This window comes from Ostrea edulis, chromosome 4, assembly GCF_947568905.1.
Source record: "Ostrea edulis chromosome 4, xbOstEdul1.1, whole genome shotgun sequence".
NCBI classification, from domain to species: Eukaryota; Metazoa; Mollusca; class Bivalvia; order Ostreida; family Ostreidae; genus Ostrea; species Ostrea edulis.
The window spans coordinates 74,112,866-74,129,373 of NC_079167.1; the positions used below are offsets into that span (position 1 = coordinate 74,112,866).

General features: G+C 34.2%; 2 protein-coding genes across 5 annotated transcripts in view; one reads left to right on the forward strand and one right to left on the reverse strand.

Annotated features, from left to right (window-relative positions):
* The window catches only part of LOC125667929 (U3 small nucleolar RNA-associated protein 6 homolog), an 82,474-nt gene that overhangs the window by 30,489 nt on the left and 35,477 nt on the right, over positions 1 to 16,508 (reverse strand). The gene's annotated exons all lie outside the window — the stretch shown is intronic.
* On the forward strand, positions 36 to 13,476 carry LOC125667931 (uncharacterized). Of its 4 annotated transcripts, none has more exons than XM_048901620.2 (2): positions 36 to 220; positions 11,684 to 13,476. In XM_048901620.2, the coding sequence occupies exon 2, from the start codon at positions 11,770 to 11,772 to the stop codon at positions 12,745 to 12,747; it is 978 nt and encodes a 325-aa protein (XP_048757577.1). In that variant the 5' UTR covers positions 36 to 220; positions 11,684 to 11,769; the 3' UTR covers positions 12,748 to 13,476. The 4 variants fall into 4 exon arrangements, with proteins under 4 accessions (XP_048757577.1, XP_048757578.1, XP_048757579.1 ...); XM_048901621.2 differs by having other exon boundaries at positions 50 to 7,051; XM_048901622.2 differs by lacking the exon at positions 36 to 220 and adding an exon at positions 6,861 to 7,185.

Below are 16,508 nucleotides of genomic sequence, written 5' to 3' on the forward strand. Positions count from 1 at the left end.
GAGAGGTGTGTTTATTGCTTCGTGATTGACAAGCTATCTCACCATGCAGTCACCTATACCGAACTCAAATTCTCCCGATTACAACCATTTTACTCCATGCAAAACACAGTGTGATGTAAAGTCATTTCACAGGGACAATGGACACTTAAGTCTGGACAATTTTACCTGACCCAGTGATACACATAATGGGAGTGTACCGATTGGACCCCCCAATCACCAGGTAAATATCAGGTATCCCCACTCACAGGGGGAAAAAATGTCACAGGATTATAAAAATACATATCTCTAATGCAAGGTAATTACAGCTTGTGTTTTACTTCTTCTGATGAGGCCTACAGTCAACCTCTGAGGTTAGGAATGACTTTATGAGCTGTTTACTGCAGTAGTTATGATCGGATTTCAGGAAATGGACATAGAATTCACGCAATTTCTTCTGGCGTAATTAAATCCGTAAGTCGGTATGGCAAAACATGACTATATGTTACCTATTACTGTAGGACTATAGTATCTATTTACATCAGATTGTAAACAATTTCTGTGATAAGTATCAAACTATGCAACTTAATTTCACGGGGAAAATAATTTTCAGCCAAAAAATTACTTTTATAAATAATTTTTCTTTCAAGACAAAATAAAAATGATTTCATTATAATGCTATTCTTTTATTGTAAAGAATGTCCCGTCTTTCATATGTGTATTCAGCTATGTCAGGAATTTTTGAACAGAAGAAAATTGTCTCCTAGACAACTGAGTGAATGCAAATTCAACTACAAGAGAAATATCCACACACTCAGAAACATTGCAAATGAATGCTATTTGGACGAACAAGATAACAGGGAAAACAAAATCATTAATAAAAGCCTTTCTTTTTCAAAATGGGAGGTTTTTAATAACCAATTCATCCACAGAAAGAAATACATGTAGATTAAAATATCCCCAAGATACTGCCGTCTCTAAGAAACATTCTATCAAGACAGAAATCTTTGCTGTTCAAGATAATGAAAGAAATATAAATTTTGCTTAAATTTTATAAAATAGACTTTTGACTATATATCTATAAAATCAAAGAATTAAGTGATGCCAAAAATGCCAAAAACAAAATCAAGAAAAAAATTCAGAATTTTTGCTCTTATTTTCTGATATATTGAGATCTTTCTTTTGATTTATGTTAGCTTTTCTTATTTCTCTTAATAAACATTTATTATGTCATTCATTATGATTTTTGATGAATAAGTCCCTGTTTTATCAGATCCTTTGTTCTTAATAGAGAAATGAGAAGTGCCAAAATGCTGACAAAACTTGCTATGATATTATTCAGTGCAATGCTTTGATGGAGGTAATTTGAGTGTGGTACATGATATCAGGCTGCCTTCTGGTAACGGTCCAGAAATGCAGCCATTTAAACCACTGGACTAAGGACACAGTATAGCGAATACATCTTATTATTCATATATTTCACATTTTTAAACATTTCTCTTTTTATTTACAGTTTTTGTATTAAATTATAAACAAAAAATCAAAAACCTAATTCACATAGTTTTTTTTAAAGAAAACTATACTTCATTCCAAAGTTCTGAATTATACTTCTAAAAAAAAAAGCCCACTTTCCTTTCCTCAAAATTGACTTTAAAAGTAAAAAAAAAAGATGCAAGACTTGTCAATCGCTTTCAGGAGTTTGAGAATACCAGTAATTGCATGGTGCTGTTGTCTTGTCCATAACAATTCTACTACAATTTTACACTAATTAGTACTACAGCTTTCAAGCTTTAATTCAAAAATATTTCAAGGAATTGGTCAGTAATTTAAGAAACAATTTGAAAGGAAAATTGAAGAAATCCATCATCATAAATTAAAATAGGATAAAGCTTTTAAAGAAATTCATCATCATGAATTAAAATAGGATAAAGCTTGATGTGCATTTCATTCTCTGCTCCATCTCAGTACAAACAGATGAGCTGGAGTGAAATGGGGGGGGGGGGGGGGGGGAAGTAAGAGATAATAATCAAAATAACACCTGGTTGTTATAACAAACAAAAATAAATATGAGTGTGTGGGCGTGAGGAAACATATAGCTCAGTATTGAGAAAAATTTCTTTAATTTCAATATTCAGCACTACTAACAACCATATACGATATCAGTCTCCTTCCACCTATATGTATATTTATTTTTTGTAATTCTCCCTTTGGTCTTTTTTGTAACACTTTTAAGTTAATTAGCGCCTTTAATGCAGTATCATTTTCCCACCCTTGGTAAGTGTTGTTAAGGAGAGCTTCCTTGAAGTTGGAACTTAATCTACTAGATCATATCCCACTCCAACTGTGAATCTAATGCACACTTCATCAGCATCCAACAAGCTCAGATGCTAAATCAGCCTCGTGTCTTTTTATCTGCATTTTTTTTGACAAATGAGGGTGTCTTCCCCAGTGTCTGGGGCTGGGAGATTGATCACCTCTCTGTGTCCTCCGCCAGACCCCACTCCCAACACCTGCCAGTCCAGGTAATCTTTCACCTGTGTGACGACATCCTTATGGAATGCATGTCATTTTTTATTCCTGATGCAAGGCTGGCTTATGTAGTCAGTTATATCAGGTAACAGACTGCAGGGGGTACGATTTCAAGAAAATCCATATTTTATTTTACTTACTACAATAAAGAATCGAAGTCCATGTAGTGATCCAACAACTGCCAATAAAATGCCATTGAAAGTTGTAATTTCCAATTGGCTAATTGATGAACAGGAAATGTTTAAAATTTGACATTTTAAATGAGTTTTTCTGTAGATATTAATGTCTAAACTGCAGGCAGTGTTCATTTCATAACTCAATAATTTGTAAAATGTGTCACAAAAAAATGTGAATTTTCCAGACAACTGTGATCTCAAATTGTGGTTCCTAAATTCAATGATAGACATGCAAATATGCCTACAGAAAGGTTTCTGCAGCAAGTTGATTGCCACACATGTATTGGATTTAAACACATGCTTAACAAACATGCAATGTCAAAATGTACCAGTGCATGCAATAGCTATGTCATTTCAAAATATTATGAGGAAGAGCCATTTATTTAATTTTTTTTTTTACAATATCTGAAAATAAAATTGAAAGAAAATTGTTAAAAACCCATCAAAACACCAAACAAATAATTCATATTTTATGTTCTCATTAATCTATTATCTTTTTATTTATTAATTTATTTTCTTTTGATCTATTTTGCAAATTCCCATAAAAGAACTACCATAAAACTCCAAATTATCTTTTTTTTCTCCTTTGATTATCATATCAATAACTATTGTAACCACATCGGAAGCCATTCTGGTATTTCACACAAATTCTACCTTTATTTACGTTTTATTAGTTCCGGTTTAATATTGACATTACCCATGCACAAATAAGTAAACTGTGTCTCTTAAACATAGCAAATTGTCCCGCAAATACAAGCGGGACTCACACTTTCATGTATAAATTCGAAGTATTCTTCGTCTTATCCAAAAATCGATCATATATATGTAGCAAATTGTGACTATTACCCACGTGAGAACTAGAAAACAGAATTCACACCCACGGAAACATCAAAGCAACACATCAACAATAAGCAGCAATAAATGCCCTGTACTTGTTTGCTAAATTCATTATTGTTTTGATACTTCACACACAAAAAACCTAATAAGCAGTATATGTTAGTCCATTAAATCAATTCCAAATCGAACAGCAGAGGTGAGAAATAAAGTCTTCTGGCTACCGATGGCCTGGTGTCGACACGAGTTTTATTAACGCACAGAATAACTACAAATCACAGCCATAATACATAAAATACTAAGTTAATTACACTGCATATAGACAACAAACGATCTAAAACATACTATGTCACACACAAAACTTTGAACTAGCCAAAAATATGAAATTTTCAATTTGTAAATAATATCAATGGCAGTCTTTCTTTTTTAAATCGGATGGCGTTTTAAATAAAAAAAAGTGAAATGTCAACATAATTAATATAACTCAATTTATAATGATACATGTATATAATGTATATTTCATATAATTTATGTTCTAAAGTGACTATATGCAGTAGTAATGCGCCAAGGGACTTTATTTTCTTTGATCAAAGCACCATAATACTACATGAATACTCAATGTGTTTTGGAAGTTCCTTATAAAAGTATTTCCAAATGGGAGTTGCAGAAAAGGTCTGAATAGTTCACCTTAAATGACCTCATTCCCTGTTCACAATGATAACAGGGGCAGTCCTTTACTGCATGCAGTTGTCTCTGATGTGACCCAGAGATTTCTACATGTTTGTCCAGGAAAGCCGGATGTTATCAGCAACCCACAGACAAATTACCTGACGATGCCCGATTTACGATAAGTCCAGACGGAATTCTGTGTCAGTGATGAGACTGTCAATGACAACAGACCCAGGGAACTCTAGACTGGTTCCTCTGTATTGGCTGGGACTGATAAAAATGTGGCCCCTGCACTGTGGTTGGCATTCAGGGTATACGCGGAGTCCGCTGTGGTGCCCGCTGCGTGGATGGATGTTTATGTGGTGGTCGATAAGCTGTGGTTCCCTACTGAGCTGTAATCTGGTGATACCCACGTAACACAGGAAAGCCACTTCCCACAAATATCAATTTATCTTCCCCTGATAAAGTTGACATGAAAATTTTTGTGTAAAGTGTATTTATCGATGAGACAAAAGCAAGATTCAATAGACGTGGATAAATTCTTGTTTTAAATATTTGTGACTTTTCAACACATTAACAGCCATGTGACGTAGACCCTTAAAAAAACTCTGTCTGCATCGCAGCTGACATTTAAACTCTTTTCTTCTCAATCTGTACCCTGTGACAAAAACAAGCATTCCAGAAGGACCAAATTTACCAAATATATTTAATTAAGAAATAGCTGAGGTTTGACTGGTTCTGTTGCACCACTGTTTTGTAATGTGCCGTAACCCTATTGACTTGACTCTCGATCCACAGACCACTACGTAGTAACTATAGCAAATGTCTGGTTATCTTGGAACGTCCTGAATATCGCCAACTCCTGGTCCTCAGAATTCTTGTTCCTCATGATTGTTGCTGTGATCGAGGTGGGGGTGGGGCGATACAAACACAGATGACTTATTACAGGTTTCTTCCTGTAATTTCATAATAGTCTTTATATCATTGGGTAATAAATCAGTTTATTTCTCTCCTTTATCTCTTTGTTCTTTGAGGACATAGCAACCAGTAATTCTGAAAAATGATCTACTAGCAATCTACACATTGAAACTGCACTTAAAATTGTGCAATCAGATTTGCAGATGTCAAAATTGTAATAAATAAATGCAAAAAATTCTCCAGAATTTTTTTAATAATTTAACATTAATTCTTGAAAAAAAATTTGAAAACACACTTTGAAAATAATTGTTACAAATATTTGGGGAGTTTATAATCCCCAATTTAGAATACTTTTGGTATTTACAATAATTAAAACACTGACAAATGGGGTTTTTAAAATGTTTTTAATTAAAGTTGTTAATGTTAATAGGTGTGACCCTGCTAAACTTCCACTAACATTAAAATTCGGATTCACACGTAACACGATTCTGATTTACACGTAACAGGTCTAAATGTGGTGTATTGGTGTTACATGGTTACCCAGATCAAAGAAATACAGGCTAATGTGTCGTTATGGATACAGTCTTTTGGCAGACCAGATTCATTCTTAATTTATAAATATGTCGAAAATAACTGTCTGACATTGATAGAAGCTAATGAACCAAAAAAAAAAAAATTACTCAAATATATATACAATGAATTTATCTCATCTGAAAGGTTTAAAAGTTTCTGATAAAAAAATTCTAATACATGATATTTAACTATTGAAAACTTCAATACAAGACTGTATCTATTTTTTATCAAAAATATTTCCCTGTAAATCAAAACTTTTGTCAGGTTGGTGTAAGAACAAGGGTTGAATGAATTTACAAACAAGCCAGATTTTATTGACTCTGTCCCTACACTGTAGTTCCCTTTTCTGTGTGAGAAATTTATGACATTGTTGCAGGCCCTTCATTCCAAAAGCTCTGAGCAATAATTACAGTTTGGACTGAAAAAATATTGTTACAACCCCCCCAATTATCTACTGGTGTCAAACGCCCTGAACAAATTGCTGTGAAGTTCAACAAGGCATTTTAAAGTCAAATAAGGTCAAATTCTAAAAGCAGACCTTTATCTCACTGTTCTTTAACAAAATCAAGATTTCCTTTAATAATTCTTTAAAAATGAAAAAGAAATCTGCTTATTTAAAGATATAAAGTGGACTTTCCTTCTCGTTCATTCGAGATATATCTCTTATTTTAACATACTGCAGAACTTGTCTCATATCAAATTAAAATGCCTTGACAGGGTATTTTCTTAAAGAAATCCATGTTTCTTTTTATCTTTCTCCTTTGATCAGTTTCATCTACAAAAACATGACATAGCCCCAAGCACTGGATTGCAGATAGAATTTCTTATTTGCATATTTAAAAGATACATATCACCAAATATCAAAGCCAAGACTAATTTTCCCCAAACATTCTATATTACATAATTCATCAATTTCACAAAAAGACATTCAAAATTTATGCAGGCTTAAAAAGTGCTGAAACATTTATCTGCTTGATATCTAAGAAAACCTGATATCTAGTAAATTGCCCAATAAAATTTCTCTGATACAATAGTTACATAACAACAATGATCAGAAACTCATAAATAACTAAAAATGCCTTGGACAGATAACAAGATCAAATATAATCCCATTTCTTCCCTCTTAATTGACCTGTTTATCAAGACTAACCACTCTCCATAATCAAGGTAGATAACTGCTAAGATCAAAGAGAGGGGAGCTCCTGCAACACAGTGCCTCAACACCCCTGTACTATTAGGACTTGTGACATAAGCACAGCTGTTGATAGCCCCTGAAGTTATGGAGTGGACCTGTTTTCACAGGTACTTCCCAAAATTGACCAGGTCCTGATAATGAGAGCAATGCCAACAGAACTTCCTACTCTGAGAGTACTCTAGTAGGTAGTCAGATTACTTTATCATCATGTACTAAAGTAGTTCTGGATGTTTACTTACTCCAGTATATAACCTGATGCACAGAGAATATTTTTCTTTAAATCATGTGGTGGATAAAGGATTATTTTTCATTATGGTAAGTCCTACAATCTATTATCCGTTAACAAAATGTGGCAAGTGACCTCAAAAGACACCAATATCACAGAAAAGTTCATGGAAGTACATTAATTTATCCAGTATAATAATCATTATTAGAAAGGTGTTTGTAGTGAAAATAATATATAGAAATGTTAGTCAGAAGTTTTGCTCTGAATCACATGAGTTTTCTTTCAAGAAAGAACTGAAAAATTTTACTAATTAGATTTTTTTTTTAAAGAGTTGTGGTGATTATATATCAAACATTTTGATTTTCTGTACTAAAAATATAAAGCAAATTACAACTCATTGTTTAAAACTTGGGGAAAAAATCTTTTACCAACTTAATTTCTATGACTTTAATCTTGAATTGAAAGTTGTTTAATTTTGTGAATAAACTTTCATGAATCACTTCCAAACTTTTATTGTTGAGACTAAGTGACCAAGTTTTCCTTGTCTGAAGGGTTTGAAAGTGACAGATTGACCAGGAGCAAAACAGATCTGCCTGATAAAACAAGGTTTCAATTACCAAAGAAAAGCCTATAAGCAATTAATAAAATCTATTGAATTGAAGTTTAAAGTGGTAAAAGTTTTCTCAAATAAAGTTCTGATGGCCCTAAATAGACCCTATAAATTTGTTGTCAAGACTGACCAAATTGTTTTCGTATCAATCACAACCAATTAAGTAAAATCAATCCAAGAGCTGCCAAATAAGAGGAGGAATTCTAAGGTTTATCAAAATTCAGTTGGCTAAGCCTATTTTCTTATCAAAATGTTTATACAAACATTATTACAATCAATGGGACCGATTCTCAATCAATACAACACTGCTTTCTACACTACCCACACTGTCCATTAAAAGTCTTTTGGGGAAAAAAGATCTTGACATTATATTTTAGACCGATTATCCGTAACCAGACAAAAACATGGAAGGGAGGCGTGTGAAGAAACAGTCTGTGATGGAAGGGATTTTGGCAAACTGAAATCCAGTTCTTATTGAGCTATCTAATACTATCAAAATATGACAGAAACTGTTAAAATGATTTAAACTTGTTTTTCTTTCTTTTGAAAGCAGAATTCAGGGTATGGGGTTCGGTCTTTGTTTGGTTCCAGCAGACTACAAACACCGACTCTGTACTCTCCCGTCCATTATATATGTCTTCTGCAAATATTGATTCTTCACAAACTTTTGAGAATTTACTGGTAATAAGACTCAAAGTGGTGTAGACGAGATCTGGGCTTTTACATGTATGGCCTGAGGGGTTCCAGATGGACCATAAGTTTATGAGTAATTACCGCTTGTAATAATTTATATAATACACATCATCAAGTGAGAGAAATATCGCAGCTTCCCCTTCTATTATTAGCTTGTGCTGGTCAGTTCAAATATTTCAATTAAAATATATCGGGGTGGCTTGTTGGTTGAAATAGCATTTCACTAAGTGCCTGTCTAAATCCTGAATTTTCTTTCTCCCCATTTGGTTTTTTGATTTCTAAATTGTGTATTGAATTAAGATATGTCAAAAGCCGTTCAAATGTCTTTTAAAACCATGATATCATCTCTCTTGACAAAATATGTTTACCTGGATTCTCAAGTGAATAAAGTTTTGGAAAAATTAGTCTGATTGAAGATAAGATTTTAACGAGTATTTTTAGCACACCACCTTGTGTACCATTCATCACCGATCCACACGTCACAGCCCACAGACTAGGTGTTAAAGGTAGCGTGTTTTAAAGGGACATGGACGGGAGACGCACTTGGATCGTTTCTAGTTGAGAGGGGCATTCATTTATGTATCATCCTTTGGGAGTAAAACATAGCTCTGAGACTGTACGGTGGTAGAGGTAGACAGTATTGATTGGTAGATTGTTCAGGCAAAGACATGTCAGAAATCTACCGTGGGACTGTGAGAACCGATCTGAATTTCCCCGGATTTTAATTGCTTTTTCAAAAAAAAACCAACTCTTTTTTTTCTTCTTCTAAATGTGAGATTTCAGGTAAGACTTACTTTTTCTTCATAAGATAAGGGATTGATTAATTAAGTGAAAGTGTTGTTAATCATAAATAGGTTAATGAAAATCTATTTAATCAATTGCCGTAGTCAGTTTGTGATTCTTGGCTTTACAAGGTGATGGCTCTGAAAGCAGACATCAATAGATTTGATTGATCTGTCATAAGATGATGTCAAAATTACGAATAAAACACGAGTTTTCTGGTGTATGTGCATGTCTCATGTGTAACTCTGTGTGAATTTACTAAAATACCAAAACTTAGGTTCTAACAATCTTATCCAAACATTTTCATTGTAATCTTATCTCATAATGGGAGAGAGTTTTAGTAAAGCAAGAGTTTGAGAATAAATTGAAAAGGTTTTTCTTCAATGCCACCTGAACAAAACAAGGGGAGAAAAAAAGCCTTGAATTATTTTTTTTAAATATGTAAGCATTGCTTTCTCGCACAAAAGCTGGGTATTATGTAGAATTTTAGATTTAAATTTGTGCAAACAGTTAGTAATGGCAAAGTCAACAGCAGTTTTTGAAGAATTGCCTCCCTGACAAGGGAAATGTCTCCCAGATTAAATTACATTTAAACCCTCGAAATTTCATATTCTCTACAGAACAAAGTGAGGTGGTAGCCATCGCAATGAAAATCAAAAAACAAATAATTGCAAGACCATTAACACACTAAATAAAAAAACTTCCCTCTGAACAACAGCTCATCCAACAAAGCACCAACAAAAGGTTTTCAACCAAACTTAGATCATCTTTAATAAAATATGACAAGCAAAATTTCACCAATTTTGTCAGTTTATGAAGCATACTAAATTGAATGTAAAAGGGCTTGTGAGAAACATGCAATAAAGACTTAGTGAGGACATACTGCTTTGGACAATAAAACAACTGCAACAAAAGGGATTTTTTTTCTTTCTGTTTTGTTCACCAAACAGATTAGGATAAAATTTCTCTGGTGCTGGCTAGGAACAACACATATCCTCTGTATATATATGGCTTCAGGGAATGGACTGTTGTCACATTGTGTTGGTGTATATATTCATTAGTATGGATGATAAAACGACTTCCGTTTTAAAATCCTATTTTCTCTCTGGCTAGATTTACCAGGAGATTCTGAATTTTAAACAGATATACATGTAGTTGTTCACCTAAAAATCAAAATAATTCTTATCAAGAGTTCACTGATTAATATGAAAAATATAATAGATTCATTTGAAATACAATATCAAGCTAAATCACATGGTTTTTATTAAGAAAAAAGGTTTGTTTTTCTTACCTTACATGCAACACTAAATTACAGCTTTCAATGAAAATAAAATTCAGTGTAAAGTACACCAAACTATAAATGGCTACAATTGAATCTTACTTGAAAATTGCACTCAGATTTCTTTTGTGTAAAACTTATCGCGATATCTTTTCCCTGTGTTTTTGTTTTAGCAGCACACCACTATCATTATATAACAACATGCATTATTCACCAGAAACATATTTAATACATCTGTGGGGCTATATGGTTTAAGTGACATGTATTTCCCGTCAATGAAACGGTGAAAATGAAACTCAGAAATAATGCATCTGATGTTTATCTATGATTTCTGTGTGCAATCTAGTGAATACTCAGGACAACAAAGAACCTGTCTAACATTACACGAAATGATACGATCAAACTTCATTCCAGTCAGGCAAAGACTTGCAATTTCCAAAGCAAATTTGTTAATTACAGTGCTCGATGATGTTCACCTTCCCCGCCCCCCACCCCTGACCCCCACCCTCTAACCCATGTCTGACACCTACCAATGGTGAAATTAGTCAGAGAGCACCTGCCGAACCCACCCAGCCGCTAGATGTACAGTGTAATTATACTGGCATGCTTTATTAACTTTATAGTCACGAGACATATTCGGTGAAATCTTTCTGCCTGGGTACTCTTCCATGCTTTTTGATACCCTTTTTCCCTGCATAAGTCTGCACAATCTTAAATCTCCTTCTTTTGATTTGGAAATTGAAATGACTCCCTTTCACAGATGCATGATGGAGAAAGTCTTATAGGGAGAATTTGGGGGTGAAGAGAGGCATTATGTGACAAACACCAAATAAAGAAATCAAGAGTTGAAGAATGCACCCATCCATCTAATTGGTTTATCTCGAATTTAATCTTGTATCTTTACAAGTAAATATTACTTCTGAAATCTGAATTTGCATTGGGAATGGGCCATATCAATAAGTGCCGACGGAAATATTTTGCTTTGCTAAAAAATGTCCCAAGTAGGTCAAGTATGATTTTTCCCTTACAAATGAGGATGTACTGTGGTCCATTATGGTCTGCTTGGGTGAGATTCTCCCCTCTTATCATGTCCTCTCTGAAACCCTAAATAAAGCTGGCTTACACATGTAATCTGTTAGCAGATCAGCGTTATATTTTTCGATGACAATATATTTGTGATAGTCTAATCTGGGATTATACTGTTTTTCTTTGCATTCTCCAGGTGAATGAATTGGACACCACTACCACTGCCTGACCTCTCAGTATGGCGAAAAAGTACAGGAGGAACTCTTACAAAAGCCACTCAGCATGACCGACACAATGACTGTGAACTATCTGTTCTTCCTCGGAATCCTCATTCCCTGCATCATCACCATCGCTCTTTTCATTGTGTTCATCTATTGCATGCGAAAATTTAGGATCCGCAGAGAAATTATGACCAAGAAGCATGATCCACATGGGCGGTTGCGGAAACTCCACGGGGCATATGCTCCTCCACCTCCTCCTCTTCCACCAATGTGGAGCAGACAGTCAGTGCAATTCAAACAGAAGGACAGGTTAATAAGTGAGCAAGACAATGAAGCATATGATGAGACAGGTGAATTATCGCCTGACCAGCCGGGCAATCATCAACTTTACCAAACGTGTAATGATAGTGGGATGTCTGATCTCAGTGAACAACAGTATCGATATGAAAGAGAGCGTCCTTATTCCCAATCCTCCACCGATTCGGAGGATTCCGGATTTCGTAGTTCCAGATCTGGACAATATCTACATAGTGCACAAAATAGCAATACTCAAGACATGCCTCTGTTTAAACCTATAAAATCTCACAGAGAGAGTTTATCTGTGCATCCGGGATGTTCATCCAAACAACCCAGCCCAAGTCATCGATCAAATTCAAAATGTGACTTTTGTCGAAGTTCTAGTCGACAGTGTAAGCATAAAAACAGTCGTCCCTCCTCCAGGAGGAAAGCTTGCGAAAAGTCCTCATCCGCCATTCATCAAACCCCATCACCAACATGTACAAAACTTGATCCTGTTACCATGACATTTGTTAGCAACTCCTCTCCGTCTGCCCTAGATCTCCTACCACCTCTACCCACCTACAGAAAAAGCTCACCAGAAGCTATAGATCTGCAGCAAATAGAGACAGATGTTAAACTCAGCCATATTCCTTCAATTTCGCAGCAGTGTCGACCATTGACAATGACCACTGCTATGGTGCACACTCCTCTCCATCACTACACGGACAACACTCCCAGAATGTCATATTCTGTTGTGTAAAACCTGCTCTGAGAGTGTTGTATTTTGTTGTGTGAACCTTGCTCCCAGAATGTCGTATTCTGTTGTGTGAAACTTTCGATGGAGCATTAGATGGAATACTGTGATAGAGAATGGAGTGTTTGTATACTGCGCTTATCGTAGAAGAGGATTAATATTTTGGTGAGGCGATCCTTGTGCAATTTTCAGACAGGATGTATCCATTTAGCTTAAAAAGCAAGTACATGCTGTTGACACTATTTATTTGTGTGAATCTGTGAACTACAGATTTAAAAATGAAAATCAAGAAATCCCTATCCTAATTCTGACCTCTGGAAATCCGCAAGGAAAACAGGAAAAGTCGCATTCCCGAAAGCAGGACCAAGTCTGTGATATCCGAAAAATGTCTGACCTAGCTACTTCCCATTGTTTGTTTCTAAAATATTTCGTTTCCTGTACAAGATTTTTTGATGTGCAAATGCATTTAAAGTGTAAATTATTGTTTAGACAATCAAAATACTGCGAGTTTAATTGGTGTTCAGTGAACCTCCTTGTTTATGAAGACAATGAACGAGAGGATTTTTGCACATCGACAGAGAAAAACAGGGAATGGAGCTGGGTGATTGTGATGCATGGCACAACAGTAATGAATGGAAAATATATTTTTCATAATTTCTATGTTGATTATTTAAAAGAAGAAGATATCCTTGCTTCTCATAAGAAGCGTGAAATAAATAAGAAAAAGAAATGTTATTTAGAATTATTATTCTGTTTTGGCAAATAAGATACAATATTATGTATCTGTACAATAGAATTTGGTTAAATCTGCAAAGATGAGACATACTGGCATTAATAGCAGGGTTGAAAACCACAAAGGCATATTTATGACAGAAACCACAAAATTGTAGACCATGGTATTATATCATGTTATTTTTTGGTCTAACACACACCCAGGTTTAAATTCTGATAGATTTCGCTATATGCATCGTGCCGTTTCTTAGTCAACCATGAAAAGTTGGTCTATAATAGCACATATTAAACAGTTCTACGAGTTATTCACAAATCATTTAAAATTGAATAAAATTTAATCTTTTGCAAATTGACTTTTTTGATGTCGTCCGATATCATTTCAAGCATTTAGAGCTGGAAGGACCAGTGAGATTACCCTTTTATCAGAGCTATGTGATCATCATCCATGAAAGGTTTCGTATACAAAATCCATCATAACTAAAGAAAAAAGCTATGAAATTTTGAATTCAAAAAACATTACTACCTGCTGGGATAAAAATACACCTATTACCTCTCAACATTTCATCATGTACAAGCAAGGCAAAATGAATTCACGAAATAAGATCTCTATTACATCCCAATCTTTCTTATTTACACTCATTCCTTAATTAAAAAATTCTTTAAAATTATGATAAAAATATCAGTGATCAGTAAATTTTAAAAATATAAAAAATTTCTGTATAGTGATACAAATTTTGGGGATATGATACTAAAAAAAAATTTAACAGGGTAATTGCTGACAAAGTCATAATTAATTTGCTGATTTTTAAAAATGGAATAAAACAACTTCTTTATTTCTACATATATATCATCACCAATATAGTATAAAATTCATACATCTATAATTTTGACATCAACTTTCTTTTTGTTTGTGGCCAAAACATTATAGTGTGAATGTGTACACATAATTCATTGCAGAGAAATTTCACATAAATTTTAGATAGAGATTCTACACTTCTTTTGGACTGGGAGATTCATTTTTCTACATTTTAAACATAGTTTAGCAGTTTAAACAGGTTTCAAAATTCTGGAGGCTTAATTTACTCCCTAACTGACATTTGGTGGCCCTTTAATATAACTTTCAATTTCAAATAAAATGCATAACTAATAAGAGTATATCATCAAATTTAAGAAAAGCGAAAAGTCCCACCAGATAATTTTCTTAATGTACTAGACAGGAAAATGAGGGAATTCAATAGTTTTATGTTTATTTTTTATTGTTCTTATATGGTCCTTTACTTTATAAAATAGATGCAACAAACAAAATTTTTTTCTGATAAATTTATCACTGACTTTAAATACTTGAGTATGTTTTGTATGAAATAAACAACCATCACCACAACACCTCCCTAACTGGGAAAAATAACACGTCGTGAGTTATATATAAGAGTATATGTAGTATATCATTCATATTAATTAAAAACCTGCATTTTAATTAAAAGATCCAAGTTTTAGAATTTGTAGCATTGTGCTATTTTAAAACATGTTTATAATGTGTCCCTGGACCTTGAGTTTAGTATGTGGGATGGATAGCCCTTGTTAACTTTATATCTAATAGAGATAAAGTCAGTATTGAAACAGAGTGCATCATAAACCACAACTTTACTGACTAAAATGGTATCCATTAACAAACAGCATAAATGGAACCTCGTTTTCAATTTTTAAAAAAAAGAGTATCTCGTTTCACGGTATTACAAATCATTTAATTCCCAAAATAGAGACATTATGAAAAGCATAACAGTTAGTTTGTATCAGCGATTTGATAAAAGTATATTTGATTTCATTCACCCTACTACCACTATCAGATATTGTCGAAATGGTAACTCGATACAAAACAAAACAGTAACCTCTTTATGAAGTTATTCGGGGCCCTGAGCAAGAAAAAAAACACAGAACAACTACAACAGGAGCTTGTTAAACCCCACCTCAGAAAAATAAACCTGGGTGATCTTACAGTGTCTTATTAAATCTGAATGCTTGTAAGACAGGTCTTTGGTTCAGATGGTGTTTTTCTGCACCTGTGACATGGAGTGTATGTTGCTTATATCCTACGGCATCTCAATAAATGCTTGTATGCGGAGGCTACAACTGGGCCTCCCCTTCACACATTTAATATGGGCAACCCAAGAATTTGATATGAATAGATTGCTTAAAAAAACCTGGCCAATTTATTACTCTGTTAGATACGATAATATATTCTGCTTCATTGTCTGAGACAGATGATTTTCATATGGGGTATATTAGGCGTAACTTTATGTTGATGATTTCATTTCCACACATGCAGAGACAGGTATTGATAGGCAACAGAAGCAGGACACATCTCTTTGAAAACTGATAAAACATCCCGTGGTCCTAATAATGCTCCATTTTCTGTTGCCTGGGCTTGTTAACTGAACTGTCCAAAAGCAAAAACTGATACACTGGTAGAATGTGAACTTTTTTTATCATTTGACACAGTCAACCTTGATGTTTGGTATATAAAAAAGTGGTAGACTTGCCACAAAGACGAAGAGGATTAGGAAGCGATGTCAAAGCTCACACAGGACAAACAAAAAATTACTCAGCTTGGCCAAGAGAAAAACTTGATCTCTTTCCCACCCTATAATTTCTACTCATCTTGCTAATCCCTTCTCTTCAGTCCATGCTGCAGACTGGGTATAAATTTGGTCATCCTTTCCCACCCTTTTTTATATGATAAAACATGAATTTATCAAAACATTTAGGTTTAAGCTTCTTACCATGAAAAAAAAAAATCTCTCGTGAAGGAGACTGATTAATTATCATGGGCTAAAAAAAAAGTGAGAGCAGAACAAATATCCATCATAATGCAATTAAACAGCGCGAGTTTCATCATATTAAATGTTTTATGCAAGTTTTTTGGATTTTTTCCTCGTTTGACAATGCAAGAAAATGTCATGGGTCATCAGTCTCCATTCATCATCACCGATGCCTCATGCATGGTCAACATATAAGCCCATCACAGGTGTATCAACTCT

Bases quoted from the DNA above. Each gene is read 5' to 3' on its own strand.
- LOC125667931 (XM_048901620.2), top strand. From the start codon at position 11,770: ATGACCGACACAATGACTGTGAACTATCTGTTCTTCCTCGGAATCCTC.